Genomic DNA, 19685 nt, shown 5'->3' on the forward strand with positions numbered 1-19685 from the left:
GATCACAAGAGAAGAGGGGGCATATATTTATTCCTTTGTGAGATAAGACACACATATTGTCATGAAGCTAGTCTTTGTTGGAGTGAGAGAGAGGTACTATACTACTACTACTACTACTACTGTAGTAAGGAGGAAAAAGTGGGTATTGTTTAAATATCTCCCATGCCCTAAATTTAAAACTATTGGTCTCATCTCCTTTTTTTTTTTTTTTTTGTTAAAAGGTCTCATCTCCTTGGCTTAAGAGCTTAAAACCCTAAAAAGTAGTAATTTAATTGTGTTATGGGTGTTTCCCAAGTAATTTGTTTATGTTTTTATTTTGTTTGAACCTTGATACTTATATTTGATAGAACAAACACCAAAACTAGCTCTTCAATTTAAAAGAAAAACAGCAAAACTAGCTACTCTAGTTGTATTTTTGGACTTTGACTTGGGGATAAATAGCTGCCCCATCAAACTAACACTTTATCTTCTTATCTAAAATGACAATTGACAGACCAACTGGATGTTAGAAAATGGAAACCTTATGAATTTTTATTAAGTTTGCTTTCACTAAATCAATAGCTACTCAAGTACCAAAAATGGTTTTCAGCAAAAAAATATTTTTAACCAAAAATGGGCAACTTCAATCAACCAACCCACCTTGTTCACCTAGCCCATTGTACCCTATTGCTCTTAAAAGAAGGTTTTTTCGGCTTTTCTCAATCAACTGTTCAATCTATAAATATTAGACGACAAACATACATACTAAACGAGTTCTTATTCTCTCTTTCAGAAGGTACCATCGTTTAATAATGTCACTAAAACAATTTATTTTGTTTGTAATATGATACACGAAATCCACGACCATTTTAATATTCTTTTGAAATTGACTAAAATATGATATACACACGTGACTTCTCTCCGGACATAAGATTGATATCTGGAATACAAGTATTTAAGACCACATCAAAATATAAAAGACTGTGGTGTCAACAAGGTTTGTTATCATGGTGAAGCTCACAAGACTTTCATGGTCAAATATGTGCAAGGATCCAACTACTAATTAAAAATTGGTGGATCTCACTCTACCTTTTGCTAGCATAATTGTTTGGTACAATTATATGTAGTAGATGTATTAAATGGAATATCTATGTTATAAGTGCAAATAATTTTATATCCCTCCAAACTATGTTCTTAGGAATGAAATGAAATGCCACTGTGCATAAAAAATAAATAAAAAGTAAATGATTTCGAAATCCAACCAATTATGTTCTAGAAAGTCTTTAATCTTTTTGTTTTCGATTTCATTATAGTTGTCATGAGACTTGAATATATAATAAGATAAGAGAAGTTTTAAAGGCGCCTTCGAAATGTTATTAACGCCTCCTCTCTTCATAATCTTTTTCCAAATTTTGAGTTAAGGAGGGGTCGCCAATATCATTCGAGAGACACTTTTAAAATTACCCATGAAATAAATAGAATAGCATAGAATATTATGTAATATAATAAATTAAAATACAATAAAATAAAAGTTTGTAGTCGATCAAGAGTATAAGCTGGCTAATTGTGACAGAATAGGACATGGAGTTGGCGCATGGTTAGGTTAGTAGCTAGGGAGGGGTTGGATTTTGTGATCTTTTTAGAGCAGTTTAATTTGGGGCATGCAGTCCACGAGTCAAAGATAGCTGCTCGAAGATTTGTAACCCATCTATATCACTATTACTACTACTGCACCTCGAGCTATTGCCTATTGCCTGCCCTAAATAGGCACAAGTTTTTTACTGTTTAGGGTCTCAAGCCAACCTCTCAATATTATTGGCTTTTAACATTATAATAGGTTCTACTAACTTCTACTATTTTATTTATTACAAAGAGACAAGTTTCTTCTTTACTAGTATATACTAGCTCGATTGATAGGTAATAGATCATCAAATAGGGCATTGATGTACCAATTGAGTAGTATTCAACTCACCTTCTAAAGATAGTAAAAGTTTTTTGTGTCTCAATTAGTCAATTACGTATTCAACTCACTTTCTAAAGATAGTAAAAGTTTTTTGTGTCTCAATTAGTCAATTACGTATGAATTAGGAAGTGATTGAGATAATGTTTAACTTATTAATATATTATTAACTAAATACTACTAATGTTTTGTGTGAAGTTTTGTGGAGCTAGACTGTTTTTGAGGAGTACATAAGAGCTTATTTCCCAAGTCCTTTTCGCTATTGGCTGTGCTCATTGAGTTGATTTTTCTTATGGATATTCCAATTGATTTTTCTTAACGGTTTTCGAGTACGAACTTTCAATAAAAATTATGAAGCATTGTAAAAGCATATAGAGCTTCGTAACAAAGTATAAAGCTCCAATATTAGATAGTATGTAATTTCATAACGTGTCTAGATGGTAAAATCTGTCTATGGAGCTTCATACTTTGTTACGAAGCAACAATTTGGTATGTCAGATTGGGTCTCATACTTGCAGGCACCGATGACGTCTGTGAAGAGACCTGCGAACAAGAAACATGGGAAAGATCATTTCGAGTCGGGGGCTGGTGGTTGGGAGAGGTGCAGTCACTGCCATGTTGGAGTTTGTTAGTTTGGCCATCACCGATGGGATGGGTCATGACGATGGTACTAATAGGTGTAGTTCCTAGAGAATTACCGTGCAAAAACTAAAGTAGTAAAGTGGCTGCAAAGAAGCAGCAGAACTGGGTAGGAGTGCCCTAGATGGAGCACGGTAGTGGCGGACGGGCCAATGGTGTCTGGAGGACATTCTGAGATTCATTAACATGTGGTGCCTGTAGAAAAGTAAGTGGTACACTACCTTGTGTTATCTGCATACTGTGAACACCCATAAATGGTGGTGGTGTTTGTAAAATTCTCAAAATTGATTTAGAACCCAAAAGCCCAAAGGGAGGTCGATAAACATCGTAAAAGATGGTGGAAAATATGGATGGTTGGCCATAGGGTAGAACTGTTGTTGGATTATGAGCTACTGGCGGTGCGTGTGCACAGTGGGATTGACATGTATTCTTGATCAAGAGGCCTCACAGATCAGTTGATTGGGCCATATCCTAAGGCCTACTCTGATAATTAAAGAGCTCGGAACATATGTTCTATAAGACCATATAAGGGTAAGGAAACACTCTGCGGTGGACGGAATTGATGTTGGGTGAATGGTGGTAGTGTTGTATGAGGAAGGTTATTATAAAGATCCGGTTTGTGGTGGTAAGTTGATTGATGAGGCGGTACTAACCGAAGTAGTAATGGGTTTGGATGAAGAGGCCGGTATAAGATTTGATGGTGTTGAATGACGGGCGTACGGAAAATTTCTACAAGTATTAATCAAAAGAACTTGAACACATTTTTGTATTATAACTATGAAAATAAGATGAGGCGGTTGTGATATTCATCTCTCAACGATACAAATTTAGTCAAAATTTTAAATCCCAATCGCCACATCAGCTGGGTAACTTCTTTTATCAAAATTTTTTGTGGTTCTAACATTTTCATCTAAACTTTGAGCTCTAAGTTTGGTCGTTTTAGGCAAGGAATGAAGGACCACCATCCCTGCTGCTCCCATTAAGGGTTTGGACCCCAAACTTTATGCGGTATTAAAATCCCGACCGAGCTGGCCAGTTCTTGTTTTTTTGCTTATAGAAATACAAACAAGCCAAGTGAACTGATGGTAAGATACGTGGCTTTTTCATGCCACATCAATAGAAATGACATTGATATCCATGTGGATTTGTCTACCACTTGGGCATATTTGTTTAAAAAGTCAGTTAACAGCAACAGAGGAAACCACTAGGTGTTCCACCTATTAAATGCCAAGTTAATTCACTGAGAATTAAGTTCAGCTAAATGATGGGGCAAGTTAGAGGGAGAAACTTGACTTGAAATTTGGCCCCTTTATATTCTTTGAGTTTGATTTGCAAATTTGATTTTTGGTCCCTATGGCCACTTTTAAGTTCATATGACAAGTAAGAACGTGTATGGTCTATAATCATTCCATCTTTGTCACCAAAATTTACAGCTAAGCCTGTCTACAAAATAGGGGTAAGTGAGGACCCAATGTCAAATTTTAGTAGAGATCTTTTTGTAGTGAGTTGAAAGAAAAATTTATATATACGAGACTTTCATGCGATTTAACTTAAAAAATAATGGTAAGTCGTTATAGAAAATGACTTTTTAGGTAGTAAATAGTTTCAATATAACTAAAAAAACTCTAATCTTTCACTATTAACTATTTTCTATCATAATATTAAGGCTAATCAGAGGTTAGGTTTAAAATAATTTCATTAATTATTATTAAGGTCGAAATTTTAAAACAGCTTTTTCATTATTCCCGTATTACCCTTTTCGAAATTTGCTCTCTCTCTCTCTCCTTACGGCTGCAACTCGATGGGGAAAACCTAGGGCATAAATTTTCGATCGAGAAGACGAAGAGAAGACGATGATTTGAAGATATACTTTCTTCCTTCATTGATTCATAACTATTTAGGTCTTCGTCTTCTCTTTAGTTTTCTTTTTATACAAATAATTAGGGTTTGCCGAAGTTATCTACTTCATCTTCATCTTCACACTCGTTTCGTAAGTTCATCATCTTCATCTTCTTTACTGTAAGTTCATCTTCTTCATCTTCTTTACTGTAAGTTTGTTTTATTTATATAGTAGATTATAAATTAGGGTTATTTCCCTAATGGCCCCCTACTTTGTGACCAGCTTCCCGCCTGGCCCCCTACTTTACAAGAAATACCCATATGGCCCCCTTCCGTTATAACACCGTCACTCTCTCTCCTCCATCATATTTTCTCTCTCTGCCAACTCACGCCACATCACCTATTACGCCACCTCATCACCTTCTCCGGCAAAGGTCGCCGGCCGGCCAATTTTCCGGCCGGCGACCTTCAAACTAAAAAAAAATTTTTTTTTTTTCTCTCTCTCTCTAAAATTACTCCGGCGAAGGGAGACCTTCGCCGGAGTGGTCTGTTCTTCAAGGAACAGACCGAGTCTGTTCCTTGAAGAACATACCACTCCGGCGAAGGTCTCCCTTCGCCGGAGTAATTTTAGAGAGAGAGAGAGGAAGAGAGAGAGAAAAATTTTTTTTTTTTTTTAGTTTGAAGGTCGCCGGCCGGAAAATTGGCCGGCCGGCGACCTTTGCCGGAGAAGGTGATGAGGTGGCGTAATAGGTGATGTGGCGTGAGTTGGCAGAGAGAGAAAATATGATGGAGGAGAGAGAGTGACGGTGTTATAACGGAAGGGGGCCATATGGGTATTTCCTGTAAAGTAGGGGGCCAGGCGGGAAGCTGGTCACAAAGTAGGGGGCCATTAGGGAAATAACCCTATAAATTATCTTTTTTATTTGTTTGTTGTTTATTTTCCTCTATCTACTTGATGAATCTTCAGCCCTATATATGAATTGCTTTTGATTATACTTTTTGATTTGTATTAGAACATTACTTTTGTATTTGCAGCATTCTTAACAGATTTTTGATGAATCTTCAAACCTAAATCTGAATTTTGTTCTGCAAATGGTGTTTGCACAATTTGTATCATTGTTAAATTTTTTGTTTTCATGGTCAGGTGATGGATTTAATTGAGTCATCTTGTGTGTCATCTTGTTTTACTCAAGCTAGTTCTTCATCGAAGTTGTTCCAACATCCTCTCCGGTCTGAATCTTGGGGATCTGTGTTTACGGAAGTTGGTCAAAAGTTTGAAGGAGGTGCTGATCAATTTAGGTTTGCATTGAATAGGTATTCCATCAAATTTGGTTTTGGGTATAGAATGAAGAGGAACCATGCTCATCGGGTAGTAGCAGTATGTCCGGTTCAGGGTTGTGGGTGGAAGGTTCATGGTTGTTCAAGGTTTGGTATATCATCGTTATTTTATTTGAAAAAATATGTTCCTGAGCACACTTGTGGTGGAGGTTTTACTGATATAAACAAGCCAGCAGTTCATTCTACTGTTGTGTCTAATTTGATAGAAAGTGAAGTAAAGGTTGATCCAAAGAAGAAAAACAAAGCTATTATTACTACTTTTCAATCAGATTATGGTATTAAAATCCCATACCATATTGCTTACAATGCAAAGAAAAAAGCACTTCATTCTGCATTTGGTGAGGAGGAATCTGGATATGCTAAACTTGATTGGTATACGAAGTCCATTATGAAGTGGAATCCTGGTAGTTATGTGCAGCTACAACTTGATATGGACACTTATCAGTTTGAGAGGGGTTTTATAGCATACGAGGCTTGTATTCATGGTTTTAAGTACTGCAGGCCTGTTATTTGGATTGATGGGACGCATCTTAAATCCAAATATAAGGGGACTTTGCTAATTGCTTCTGCGAAGAATGGTAATGAAGGTATGATTTCTAAGTTCATGAATTTATATAGTATGTGTTATAAATAGTTAAAAAGAATGGTAATGAAAGTATGATTTCTAAGTTCAAGGTTTCTGTATGCACACCTGATTGGGAACAATGTGTGGTATGCAAACACCTGTTTGCATGTGTTTGTTATGCACCTGTGTGTTCTGCAACCATATTTGCAAATATATGTAATGCAAACATGTTTGCATATTCAACCTCTGCATATATATGTCATGAAAACATGTTTGGTATGGTTTTTTTAAGTTGATGAACTTATATAGTTTTGTTTAACTAGTTGCAATTTATTTATTTAACTACGTTTTCTTTTCAGGATTTTTTACTATTGCTTTAGCTGTTGTTAGTGTTGAAAATAATTCAAATTGGAATTGGTTTTTGGAGAATTTGGCTCGTGTTGTTGATAGGAGTCGTACATATACTTTCTTGTCTGACCGTCACCCGAGTATTATCAAAGGAGTTGGTGATCTTTTTCCAAATGCACACCATAGTTATTGTGTGTGGCATATTAGGAACAACTTAGTTAATGCAATTGGTTATGGTTCTCAAAGAGCAGATTACATTGAGTCTTTGTTGTATCGGGCTGCTCGTGCGTTGACTAAGGATGAATTTAACATTCATTTTAAAGAGATGGAGTTAGTAGGTGGTAGACGTTTGACGGATTTCTTTAAGAATTGCCCATTTGAAAAGTGGGCAAACTCTTATTTTGTCGGTAAAAGGTATGGCGAGGTTTGTTCATCCTTGTGTGAGAGTTATAATTCATGGATTAGGGAGGAAAGGGACATGTCTATAGTTCTAATGTTAGAAACCATTCGTGTACGAATGATGGAAATGATGCAAACGAGACTTGAACTAGCTGAAAAATGGACTAGTTTGCTGTGTCCAGAGATAGATAAAATCATAAGACAAAGGCGAAAGTTTGGTTCTACATGGAAGGTTGTAAAATCATCGAAATTTGTATATGAGATCTTTTCAACTCCAAGTCAGTTAGTTGATTTGAGTTCGTTCTACTGTTCGTGTTTGAAATGGCAAGTTGAATGCATACCATGTGAGCATGCTATAACAGCTATCAAGTATGATGGACGACCTATGGATTTATTTGTTGAAGAATATTTTACCACCGAAAGCTTCAAGAAAACTTATGAACACGCCATTAACCCCATTCCAAACAGTGATGAACCCAAGGAGTTTTCAGCAAATGAGATGATAATCCATCCACCATCAAATAAGAGACAACCTGGTAGGCCAAGGAGTGTGAGAATTGAGAGTGCTGGAGCAGCCAAGTTTAAGAAGAAGAGAAAATGTGGACGTTGTGGCAAGTTATCGTATCACAACAAAAGAACGTGTGCAGCAATATTGAATTAAGATTAATTTTGACATTCATTTCTTTATTGTTAATGTAAAGGATTATTTGACATTTGAATATGAACTTTTTTCTGGTTAAATGTAATGCGAAGATAATTTGCTTGAAACTGTTGCAGGTACACTTTTTTAGGTTTGTATGTAGGCACCTGATTTGGAAGTGTAGCTATGCAAATGTATTTGCACATTCCACTATTTGCACATTCTACCTATGCAAACATGTTTGCACATTCCACCTATGCAAACATTCTACCTATGCAAACGTGTTTGCACATTCAACATATTCAAACTTGTAGATTCCACCTATGCAAATGTGTTTGCACGTTCCATCTATGCAAATGTGTTTGCACGTTCAGCATATGCAAACATTCTACGTATGCAAACGTGTTTGCACATTCAACATATTCAAACTTGTAGATTCCACCTATGCAAATGTGTTTGCACGTTCCATCTATGCAAATGTGTTTGCACGTTCCATCTATGCAAATGTGTTTGCACGTTCCATCTATGCAAATGTGTTTGCACATTCCATCTATGCAAAAGAGTTCCAACTATGGTAAGCATATAAACGATTTGTTTACAAAAAAAATTTTGAGTTGTTCGCATAATCATTTTGTTTTTTTTCATAAATTTTGATGGGTGATTGTTGCCTTCGATTTTTAAATTTAAGTTCAATATTTTTGACGGGGGTTCGGGGGCGTAGCCCCCGATTTTTTTAGAAAAATAAATTTGTTTTGCTCTTAACAAATTTTATATTATTTTGGCCAACATTTAGTAAAAATATCTTTGACGGGGGTTCGGGGGCGTAACCCCCGATTTGTTTTAGAAAAATAAATTTGTGTATTTGCTCTAACAAATTTTATAAAAAATATATTGTTTTGGCCTTAAAACCTACCAACATTTAGTAAAATACTAGTTTTCAATTGTCAAATATGCATACAATTATGCAAACATCAATATAGTTTGGAAATTATCAAATATTCAATCAATATTGCAAACATCTATAGTTAGGAAATTATCAAATATGCAAACAATTGGTTGCATACTTCTGTATACTTGTTCTGTTCACATACATCAATTTGCATTTTCATCACTAACTGTTCCTTCAACCCAGGGTTTGTTTGTTGAATCATTCAAGATTGCAGCTGCAATTTCAGCTCTCTTCCTTGAAGCCTTCTCTGACATTTCTTCCGGCCAGTTTGGCTTAATCAAATGACTGTCTCCATTTTTTATAACATCAGCATACAGAAGCACATACATTGCACAATCAATCCTACATTATATTATTCACTAATTAGTACTCATCATTTATATGCTAAAAAAATGAAATCAAAATGATTTTTTATACTCACGAGTTGTTTTGTTTTGGGCAGTTAACTTTGGTTATCTTTGGACTTGATTTCAGTGGTTCTTTAGTTAGTCTAGCTTCATTGATCATCTCAACCAACATGACTGCGAACTTCTTTGCATCCTTCGCACTTCTCATACTTAATTTTGGAGTTTTCTTCAAAGAATCATAATGATACCATACTGCATTAACTCTATCAAAAACAACAAGATGCCAATGGCAACCTTCCTTACTCTTGTCATCAATAGTTGTGTTTAATGGGAACAGGAACCAGTCACGTTTCTTCTTAAAAGCTTCTTTGAGTTTCTTAGCAAGTCTACATGTAAATTAACGTTAATCTAATTAGATAAATAATCCAAAACTAAATACAAAATATAGTAGTCTGAAATATCTTACCCATATTGTTGAGCTGAAAACTGCCATATCCTTGACTATTCCCACTCTGTATTCTAGATACCAATCAATAATTTGACTATCAACAAATTCGTTCATAATCAAACTCTCGATTTGTTCTCCACAGATCAACAACTGTTGGTTTTTATCCCAAGCAATTGAACTACAAAAAAATATTCAAACAAATCACTTATTTTGCAACCACTTGCAACACTATTCTGCAACCATATGTTTTGCATCCAATGAGTTGCAAACAACTGTTTGCAGGAAAAAATATGCAACCAACTGTTTGCACATACAGAGTTTGCAACTAATTGTTTGCAGATATATGGTTGAAACTGCAAATGCATACAATGAGGAAAACACTGAAGAAATATAGAGTTTGATTTCACTTTGTAAAACTTAAAAGTAATGTACTTACTTCTTGTCTGCCAATGCATAGAATCCTTTAATTGTTTTGAGTTCCTCTCTAGTGAACAAATTCCATATTTCAGAACTTTCCCATTTTTCAAAATCTCCACTTCCTTTCTTACTAGCTTCAATTTCTTTGTTACTAGTTTCACTTCCCTTTTTACCATCTTCAATTGCTTTCTTTTCTGCACTTCCCTTTGATTGAGCACTAATTTTCTCAATTGATGAAGCTGCTTTCTTTTCTGCACTTTCATTAGTTTGAACACTAACTTTCTCAATTGATGAACCTCTTGATTTGTTTTTAACTTTTAACTTCTTTGTCTTGACTTGATTGGTTGGTGTCACGAAGTCTGAAGTTTCATTGAACTTTCTTTTTTGATACTTAGACGTATCAACTTCTGTGTTCAACTTAGTCATTTCATGACTAACAGTAACATTCTTCTCCATACTCATTGTATTTGACTTTGAAGCCACTTTTTTTTCAGGGCTCTTCATTTTTGATGTGTTCTCCTCAACCTCCTCATTGCACTTAGCTTCTATTGCAGTTTTTAGTTCGTCAATATCTTTATTTAGAATCATGTTTGATTCTCTTACACAACATATTTCCTCCTCCAACTTCTCGATTTCTTCATTTTTTATCTTCAAATCTTCCTTCAACTTCTCAATTTCTTCATTTTTTATCTTCAAATCTTTCTTTTGATCTTCACACTGAACTTCTAATTTTTGAACTTTATCTTCAAGATGTTTCAAATTAGAAACATCAATTTCATCAGGTATAGTCAATATCCCACCAGAAATTAGAAGTTCTTCACTTTCTGAAAGAGGCACAAAAAAATCTTCGGAGAGCTGAAATTCAAACAATGTATTTTGCAAATTACAAAATGCATTCAACATCGCAAACAATCTATGAAAAATACAGTATGTAACCATAGTACACAAGTTAATGATTTGCAAAAGTAAACATAATATACCTGGTTAGCTGTCAGATCTTCCAAAGCATCAAGAAAATCTAACTTCATGTGGTCAAGACTCCATCTAATAATGCGAGGACATCTGTCCTTCTTTTGATGTACTCTTCTATAAAGATTAGAATGTTCGCAGAACCAGAACTGCATAATTTGAACACAAACATATTAGGACGAGAAAACTATGTAAATTTGCATAATGTGAATGAAGATGAACAAAAATTAATTTACCGGTAAAAGAAGAAGACATCCTGAAGCTTTTGCTGGTCTGTTGACATTCTCTTCAATTGACTTCATCATGTAATTATGTATTTACAGTAGGCCATGAAATTGAGTTTATACCTTCCATTGACATAAACAAGTTTGTGAATGATGTTTGTATAGTCGTTCCAGCTTGTGTTGCAAACAGGAAAGAGGAAGAGATATGCATGATCATCAACTTCACAAAATCTTCTGTGTTCTCGTTTTCTTCTATAAAGAAACTTTCAATTGCTGATTCTATGGTTGTTGTAGAAACTTTATACGCCTTCCCGAAATATCTACTAACAAATTCTTCATCCTTTTTCCCTTCAAATGGTGAAACAAGTACACCTTCTTTTGGCATTCCTAGCAGAATAGCCACATCTTCTACCTTGAACTCTATATCTAACTCACCAAATTCAAATTTTCCTTTTTCTACGTTGTATCTTTTGACCAACTCATAGATAACTGATATTGGTCGCTCTAAATTGGCTGCTTCTATTTCTTCATCATAGAAAGCTTGAAAAAGTGAACCAAAAGGAGTTTCCGAAAGTGAATTACAGTGTTCAAAATTCATTTTACGACCTATCTTTTTCATGAACATTGCTATTTTCCTCATTGTGCTCCTGTAGTTGTAAGTGTGATATTCTTTTTTCACAACTTTTTTACTAACTGTTTTCATCACTTTTGAAGTATCCGATACCACAATATCTGTACTATCAGATTGCATAGGCTCGGTACTATCTGATTTCACCATCTGATTTCTTGCTATTTTAGCTTTCACCATTTTCTGCATAATCAATCAAGAGAACCAATTTTCAGCAGTAAACAAAACTGTTTTCAGAACCATTTTTGCAGTTTTTACTAATGCAAATAGTGTTTGCATAACTCCTTTAAAACTATTCTAAGCAACAATGTTCAAATACTTCAGTTTTTACTAATGCAAATAATGTTTGCATAACTCATTTAAAACAGTTTAAGCAACAAAGTTCAGACACTTCATTATTCAATAATGCAAATAATGTTTGCATAACTCTTTTAACACAGTTCTAAGCAACAAAGTTCAGACACTTCATTATTCAATAATGCAAATAATGTTTGCATAACTCCTTTAACACAGTTCTAAGCAACAAAGTTCAGACACTTCATTATCCAATAATGCAAGTAATGTTTGCATAACTCCTCTAACACAGTTCTAACCAACAAAGTTCAGACACTTCATTATTCAATAATGCAAGTAATGTTTGTATAACTCCTCTAACACAGTTCTAATCAACAAAGTTCAGACACTTCATTATTCAATAATGCAAATAATGTTTGTATAACTCCTTTAACACAGTTCTAACCAACAATGTTCAGACACTTCATTATTCAATAATGCAAATAATGTTTGTATAACTCCTTTAACACAGTTCTAATCAACAAAGTTCAGACACTTCATTATTCATTAATGCAAATAATGTTTGTATAACTCCTTTAACACAGTTCTAACCAATAATGTTCAGACACTTCATAATTCAATAATGCAAGTAATGTTTGTATAACTCCTTTAACACAGTTCTAATCAACACAGTTCTAATCAACAAAGTTCAGACACTTCATTATTCATTAATGCAAATAGTGTTAGCAAAGGGTTTGTAAACTCTAGTTGCAGATCTATTTTTGCAAATCATGATCTCAAAAATCATTCAAAAACCACGATCAAATATTTTTGGTTTATAAACCATATTTGCAGATCTACAACTGCAAATAGGGTTTGCTAGTCAAAGATATATTAGGTTTCAAAGACATTAGGTAAATCTGCTACTTTAAAAGTTGTTTGTAACCAAAATTCATAAACACAAAATCAAACAAATAGGGTTTACAAATCTAAAGAAATCGGAACAGAAAGTTGGATAAAACCAAAAGAAATCGAAACATTAAGTGAAGATATACTTACTTTAGTGTTGATTTAGTCGATTGTAGAGAGATTATAACCTTTAGAAACCCTAAAATTCGAGGAAGAAGATGAAGAAGAACGAAGACTTTCGAATGGGAAACTGAAAAGTCGCTGAATCGCGAGGGAAAGAAGAGAGATTTGATTTTTTTTATTTCTGAAAATCACTTTATATATGTTGGACAGGCGCGTCATTTCGTAATTTGTTGAGGGCAATTACGACGGTTCACGTTTTCGGGACACTTTCGGGATTTTTTTTGACCTCTTTGATAATTTCCAAATGTTATGTGTCTTTCCAACTATTTTGCATATTTTTTTTGACCTAAATAGTTATTAACTCAAGTCGTTATTGATTCTAAGGTTCACATACGACGTTACCATATTACTGTCCTAATATTTTTCCAAGTAAAACTGTTTGATATGTAAAACTTTTAATTCTAAAAACAATTATTTTGATATGAGAGAGAAAAGTAAATGTCTGAGACAAAATATATTATTGATCAATACAAAAGAAAATTTAAGATTTAGTAGCTAGAAAAGAAGAAGAAATAAAATTTCATAGGATTTCTAATTTTTTGTGTTGTCTATGTAAAAATATTGTTTGTTGTATTATTGACTACTATATAATTTTGATTTTTTTTTTAACTCCATGTCTCCTTATAGTTTTTTTTAACAAGGCTACAAAAGTCATTACAAAGCATTATACACCATGAAGAGATACTAGCAAGGTTCATGAATTGAGTGAGCACTCTTTAAGACATCTCGAGTCCTTCAAGGCTATATTTCAACCCTTAAGGTCATTTTAAGAGGCCTAAAACCTTCTCATAAAAAAAAGAGGCCTAAAACCTATCTAATCTACATTTATCTTATTTATACTCGTATTCTGAAACAAAATCATATTAATGTCTAAACATTTACTGAAGAAAAAAATGCACAGAAACGTAATTGTTATACAAACAAATGGCATGGAAGAGTTTAAAATCAAACTCAGAAATACTGCTTTTTTTTGTTGAAATATCACAATGTCATTAATAGTGAAGCTTGCGATTACGATACATATGAGAGTTTAAATTTAAATTCAAGCTTGCGACTGCAACACATATGAGAAAGGGGTCATGGGTTTGAAGTCCAAAAGTTCGGGAAAATTCCGTCCAAGGTTCACCGATAAAGATCTATAGGTTTTTAGTCATTTGTCCAAAATGCCCAACCTACCTCAGTCAAAAGATTATATACATCTTGTAGTTTGCATAATGCATCTGGTAGTTTGTATATTACATCTGGTAGTTTGTACAATACATTTTCAAACGTGTAAACCCATTTTAGTCAATTAATTTTGGTTTTTAGCATCTGAAAAATTAGACTATGAACTATGAATGAATGATTTTGTATGAATCAGATGTAATGCATTTACAATTCCATGTTAGTATATTGTATTTGGTTATTTTGATATGAGAGAGAAAAGTAAATTTCTGAGACAAAATATATTATTGATCAATACAAAAGAAAATTTAAAGATTTAGTAGCCTAGGAAAGAAGAAGAAATAAGTTTTCATAGGATTTCTAATTTTTTGTGTTGTCCATGTAAGAATATTGTTTGTCCATGTATTATTGACTACCATATAATTTCAATTTCTTTTTAACTCCATGTCTCCTTATAGTTTTTTTTTTAACACGGTTACAAAAGTCATTACAAAGCATTATACACCATGAAGAGATACTAGCAAGGTTCATGAATTGAGTGAGCACTCTTTAAGACATCTCGAGTCCTTCAAGGTTATATTTCAACCCTTAAGGGTCATTTTAAGAGGCCTAAAACCTATCTAATCTACATTTACTTTATTTATACTCGTATTCTGAAACAAAATCATATTAATGTCTAAACATTTACTAAAGAAAAAATGCACAGAAACGTAATTGTTATACAAACAAATGGCATGGAAAGAGTTTAAAATCAAACTCAGAAATACTGCTTTTTTTGTTGAAATATCACAATATCATTAATAAGTGAAGCTTGCGATTACGATACATATGAGAGTTTAAATTTAAATTCAAGCTTGCGACTGCAACACATATGAGAAAGGGGTCATGGGTTTGAAGTCCAAAAGTTCGGGAAAATTCCGTCCAAGGTTCACCGATAAAGATCTATAGGTTTTTAGTCATTTGTCCAAAATGCCCAACCTACCCTCAGTCAAAAGATTATATACATCTTGTAGTTTGCATAATGCATCTGGTAGTTTGTATATTACATCTGGTAGTTTGTACAATACATTTTCAAACGTGTAAATCCATTTTAGTCAGTTAATTTTGGTTTTTAGCATCTGAAAAATTAGACTATGAATGAATGATTTTGTATGAATCTTAGATGTAATGCATTTCTAATTCCATGTTTGTATATTTGATTTGGTTGTTTGTATAATGCATTTTTTAAGTGTGTAATTCATACTATTCAATGACTTTAGGTTCTAGCATCTGAAAAATTAGGTTAAAAATTATTAGAAATCCTGAGTACATAAATGAATTTGTATGAATCTTAGATGCAATGCACTTTTAATTCAATGTTTATATATTGTATTTGTTAGTTTGTACAATGCATATTTTAGTGCGTACCGTACTAGTTAGTCTCTATATGCTCTAAGCATTTGAAAACTTGAGTCATGAACTATTAGAAATGTTGAATGCATAAATGACTTTGTATATTTAAAAGGGTAAAGTTGAAAGAAGAGAATTTTTTTTTTTTTTTTTGCGTAGAGACGAGATTCAGTACATTGAGATATTCATTTAGACTAAATGTGGATTTATAATTTATTTTTAGACTTTAGTACATTTTGAAGGAAGGATGGACTATTAGCGCTACTAGGGCCTTATTTTTGGACTTAGAACCCATTTTTTTTAACGAGGAATAGTCACGATATTACTTTCATGATTTGTACTTTCTACCACAGTGGTGTCAAAATCCAAGAAACTAATGCAAACAAATAATATACAAAAATGTATATGTTTAAATCTTAGAGATTTACAATTGTGGATATGACAAAATAAACCCACATGCCTTGGTCCCTTCTCTTCCAACAATCAACCTTTCACCCCTACTCACTTGGACCCATTGAAATGGCACCCTCAACAGACAAACCTCAAGTCAAATAACTTTTTTTTTTATGTGTTTGTTGCTAACCACATGTTATCTTAAGTACACAACTTAATGTAAAATATCATAAATAGTTTCTCCACGTATAATTGATCTGTTCAAATATTTTTTATCTTCTTGGAATTGACTACGATAGTCACTACAATGACACAAATAAGATGTGATAAACACGATAACCTTCAAGTTCGAATTCTTATACGAAAGGTCAACTAAACTACGGTCTAAATAATCCAAACTAAACTGTTCCATTTATACTTTAGTAACCCAAGTTCAATAAACTATGAATTTCATCTCCGCTGGAATTGAATCTTAGAATTATAGGATTTTGGAATACATGCCTTACCACAGAGCTATCAGTTGTCGGTTGTTCATACATTTTATGTAATTTAGTAAGCGCAGGAAAAAATGAATTATCAAGTGGCGTTTCTTTGTATTAAGCATTATTTTAGTTTAATTCACATACTTTTCAAACCTACAACTAAAGCAATTTCACTTCTTAAGGTGAATTCTAGCTAAGATGGCAATTTGTTGGGGATAATTATATTATAACTTGAAAACTAAATCCTTTTTCAAATGTTTCTCAAAAGATAATGATGCAACGTGCAGTAGGCAAAAGATAAAAAGTATAGAGATCGCTCCTTTGCGATTGATTAAAAAAACACAATTTTATTGAATAACTAAGATGTCCTTTACGATGAACATAAAAACATATTTATAGGCTTGAACCCCTAAAATAATAGAAGTCAAAATATACCAAACTTTAAAACAAGTAAATTCAGAAACGGTTAAAAATAGAAAAATCTCTCGTAGGTCATCTTAGAAGCACTTCTTTGGGTCGATCTATTGTGACCTTTGCTCTCTTAGCCATGCGGTTGTGACCGTCTCGTCGTTACACACCTTTCGGTATATTATAAGCCTTAATCCGATGTCATATGCAAGAGTTAGGACCATTCTAGTGAAGAGGTTGCTTAGGACATGCATACCTTCGCTGCCTGCCGAAGCAGGGTCGGTCTTCGTTGATGGTCAGCGATGCAGGAATTCTGAATGTTTGAATGATGAGGTTTCACGGTCCCACTTAGCATAAAATGCTAATGTTGTTGTATCTGCTGCATTAAATAATATGTTGACAATAGATATTCAAGACTAGATAATTTTTCTACCGGCTGGCGATATTTTTAAGTATCCATAAATAGAGTAACTAAATATTAGACGATATCAATAAGTAAATTATAAAAGTAAATTTTATTCTCAAGTATGACCTATATCATGTTTAAAGTACTTAGAGCATCTTCAATGCAAGACTCAAGAAAAACTCTAAAAATCCTATGTGTCAAGTGTGAAAAATGGATCTCTAAATGGTTTCTTTTCTATTTGGCCATTTACAGATACTCTATTTCAAAACCATGATGCAACACTCAAGAGAAACTCTAAAAACCTATATTTTAGTTTAAAACTAATTGATTTGCTTATGTGGCACTTAGAGAAACTCAAGAAGACACTCTAAACTTAGAGTGTCCTCTTAAGGATCTCTAAAATGAATCTTGACACATCACTTTAGAGATTCATGTCGAGTTTTACATTGGAGATGGAATTTAGGGAAAAACTCAAAAATATCCTATGTGGCACTCTAAGATTTAGAGTTTGAGTCTTGCATTATCTAAGAGCATCTCCAATGCAAGACTCAAACTCTAAATCTTAGAGTGCCATATAAGATTTCTTAGAGATTCTCTTCAAAATCCATCTCCAATGCAACACTTAATTTGGATCTCTATAATGAGGTGGCGGTAGTTATTTTAGAGATCCGTAAGAGGACACTCTAAATTTAGAGTGTCCTCTTGAGGATCTCTAAGTGCCAACTAAGTAAATAAATAAATTTTACAAGTTTGTAGAGTTTATCTTGAGTGTTGCATTGGAGAAGCCTTTCAAATAGAATATTTGTAAATAGTCAAATAGGAAAGAGACTATTTAGAGATCTATTTGTCACACTTGACACATAAGATTTTTAGAGTTTTTCTTACACATAAGATTTTTAGAGTTTCTCTTGGGTCTTACATTGGAGATGCTCTTACACATACACCAAAAGTAAACTCGATATCGAGTATACAACATCTCAATTGGAACAGATTATTATTTTAACAAATAAACGTTGACTACCTCGTGGGTAGTATGGGTAGCAATATTTCTTTGCTAGAATGAGAAAAGCTTATGCCATCACTTGTGTAATTTCAAAAAGATTTTTAGAGTTTCTCTTGGGTCTTACATTGGAGATGCTCTTACACATACACCAAAAGTAAACTCGATATCGAGTATACAACATCTCAATTGGAACAGATTATTATTTTAACAAATAAACGTTGACTACCTCGTGGGTAGTATGGGTAGCAATATTTCTTTGCTAGAATGAGAAAAGCTTATGCCATCACTTGTGTAATTTCAAAAGTATAAAAAACCTATTAATTACTATGTTTTATGCCATAGATCACTAACCAAAATATACACCAACATATTCTGTTGGGCACAAATGAGACAAAAGGGTCGACCAAACTGAAATGTTGCCCTAAGTTTCCAATCAACTTTAGAGAGAGAGAGAGAGTCAAAAATCAAATTTATTGACTAATGAACTCAAAGTTTCTAACAATTAGAAAAAGAAAATAGGGGTAATTTCTAGAAAGGTCAAAATAATATTGAAAATGAGTAGAAAAGCACAAAACATTTGAAAATTATTATTCAGGTCAAAAAGTGTGCAAATACAAAAATACCCTTTTTTGTCATTTTGTGTAACTAAATTCTTTTATTTTTCTTTAAACTTTAAATCGATATAACTTTTGTTTGATATGTCGGATTTTTATAAAAATTATATATTTAGAAATGATTTTTCATTAGCTTTCTAACAAGATCCACTTTCAATACTTTTTTTCAAAAAAAAAATCCCAGAAAAAACGGCGTTTTTTCCTTTACGTTTTTCTGCAAACGTGTTTGCAACAATCTGTTATGCAAACGTGGTTGCAAAAATCTGTTATGCAAACGTGTTTGCAAAAATCTGTTATGCAAACGTGTTTGCAAAAATCTGTTATGCAAACGTGTTTGCATAATGTAAACTGCAAACGTGTGTTTGCATAATGTAAACTGCAAACATGTGTTTGTATAATGTAAACTGCAAACTGTGTTTGCAAAATCTAGACTGCAAACATCATTTGAAAGCTTTGCAGAATATAATCTTGAGTTGCATATCTAGCAAATAATTTACGACCTCAAATACAGTGCGAAGCTATAAAAAACACATTCCTACATTTGTAATCTAAAAGTTCGTACGATTTTGAGAGAGAGGTGAGAGCAGAGAGACGAAAAAAAGAACTAACCAACTGGTTTTCATGGCGAAAATAATTTCTAGTACCCCAGCAAAAAGCACCTTGTTTATGCCCAAGAACCAAATTATGAGTTTGGAAAGACCCTTTGTTAGATATTCCCCCTTAGTCTTAGATTAAGAGAGAGATTCGAAAACTAAAGTAAATGAAGAATTAG

At 33.4% G+C, this 19685-nt stretch overlaps 1 protein-coding gene across 1 annotated transcript; it reads left to right on the plus strand.

Moving 5' to 3' along the window:
* Positions 1–2376: 2376 nt before the first annotated feature.
* Positions 2377–7751, plus strand: LOC147539929 (uncharacterized). Its single transcript, XM_086643181.1, has 3 exons — positions 2377–2562; positions 5562–6342; positions 6680–7751. Exons 1-3 carry the CDS (start codon positions 2377–2379, stop codon positions 7726–7728), a joined length of 2016 nt encoding a protein of 671 aa, XP_086499307.1. The 3' UTR covers positions 7729–7751.
* Positions 7752–19685: the final 11934 nt, after the last annotated feature.

This window comes from Eschscholzia californica, unplaced genomic scaffold (assembly GCF_041429995.1).
Source record: "Eschscholzia californica isolate CP2 unplaced genomic scaffold, dmEscCali1.0.p SCAF_5, whole genome shotgun sequence".
NCBI classification, from domain to species: Eukaryota; Viridiplantae; Streptophyta; class Magnoliopsida; order Ranunculales; family Papaveraceae; genus Eschscholzia; species Eschscholzia californica.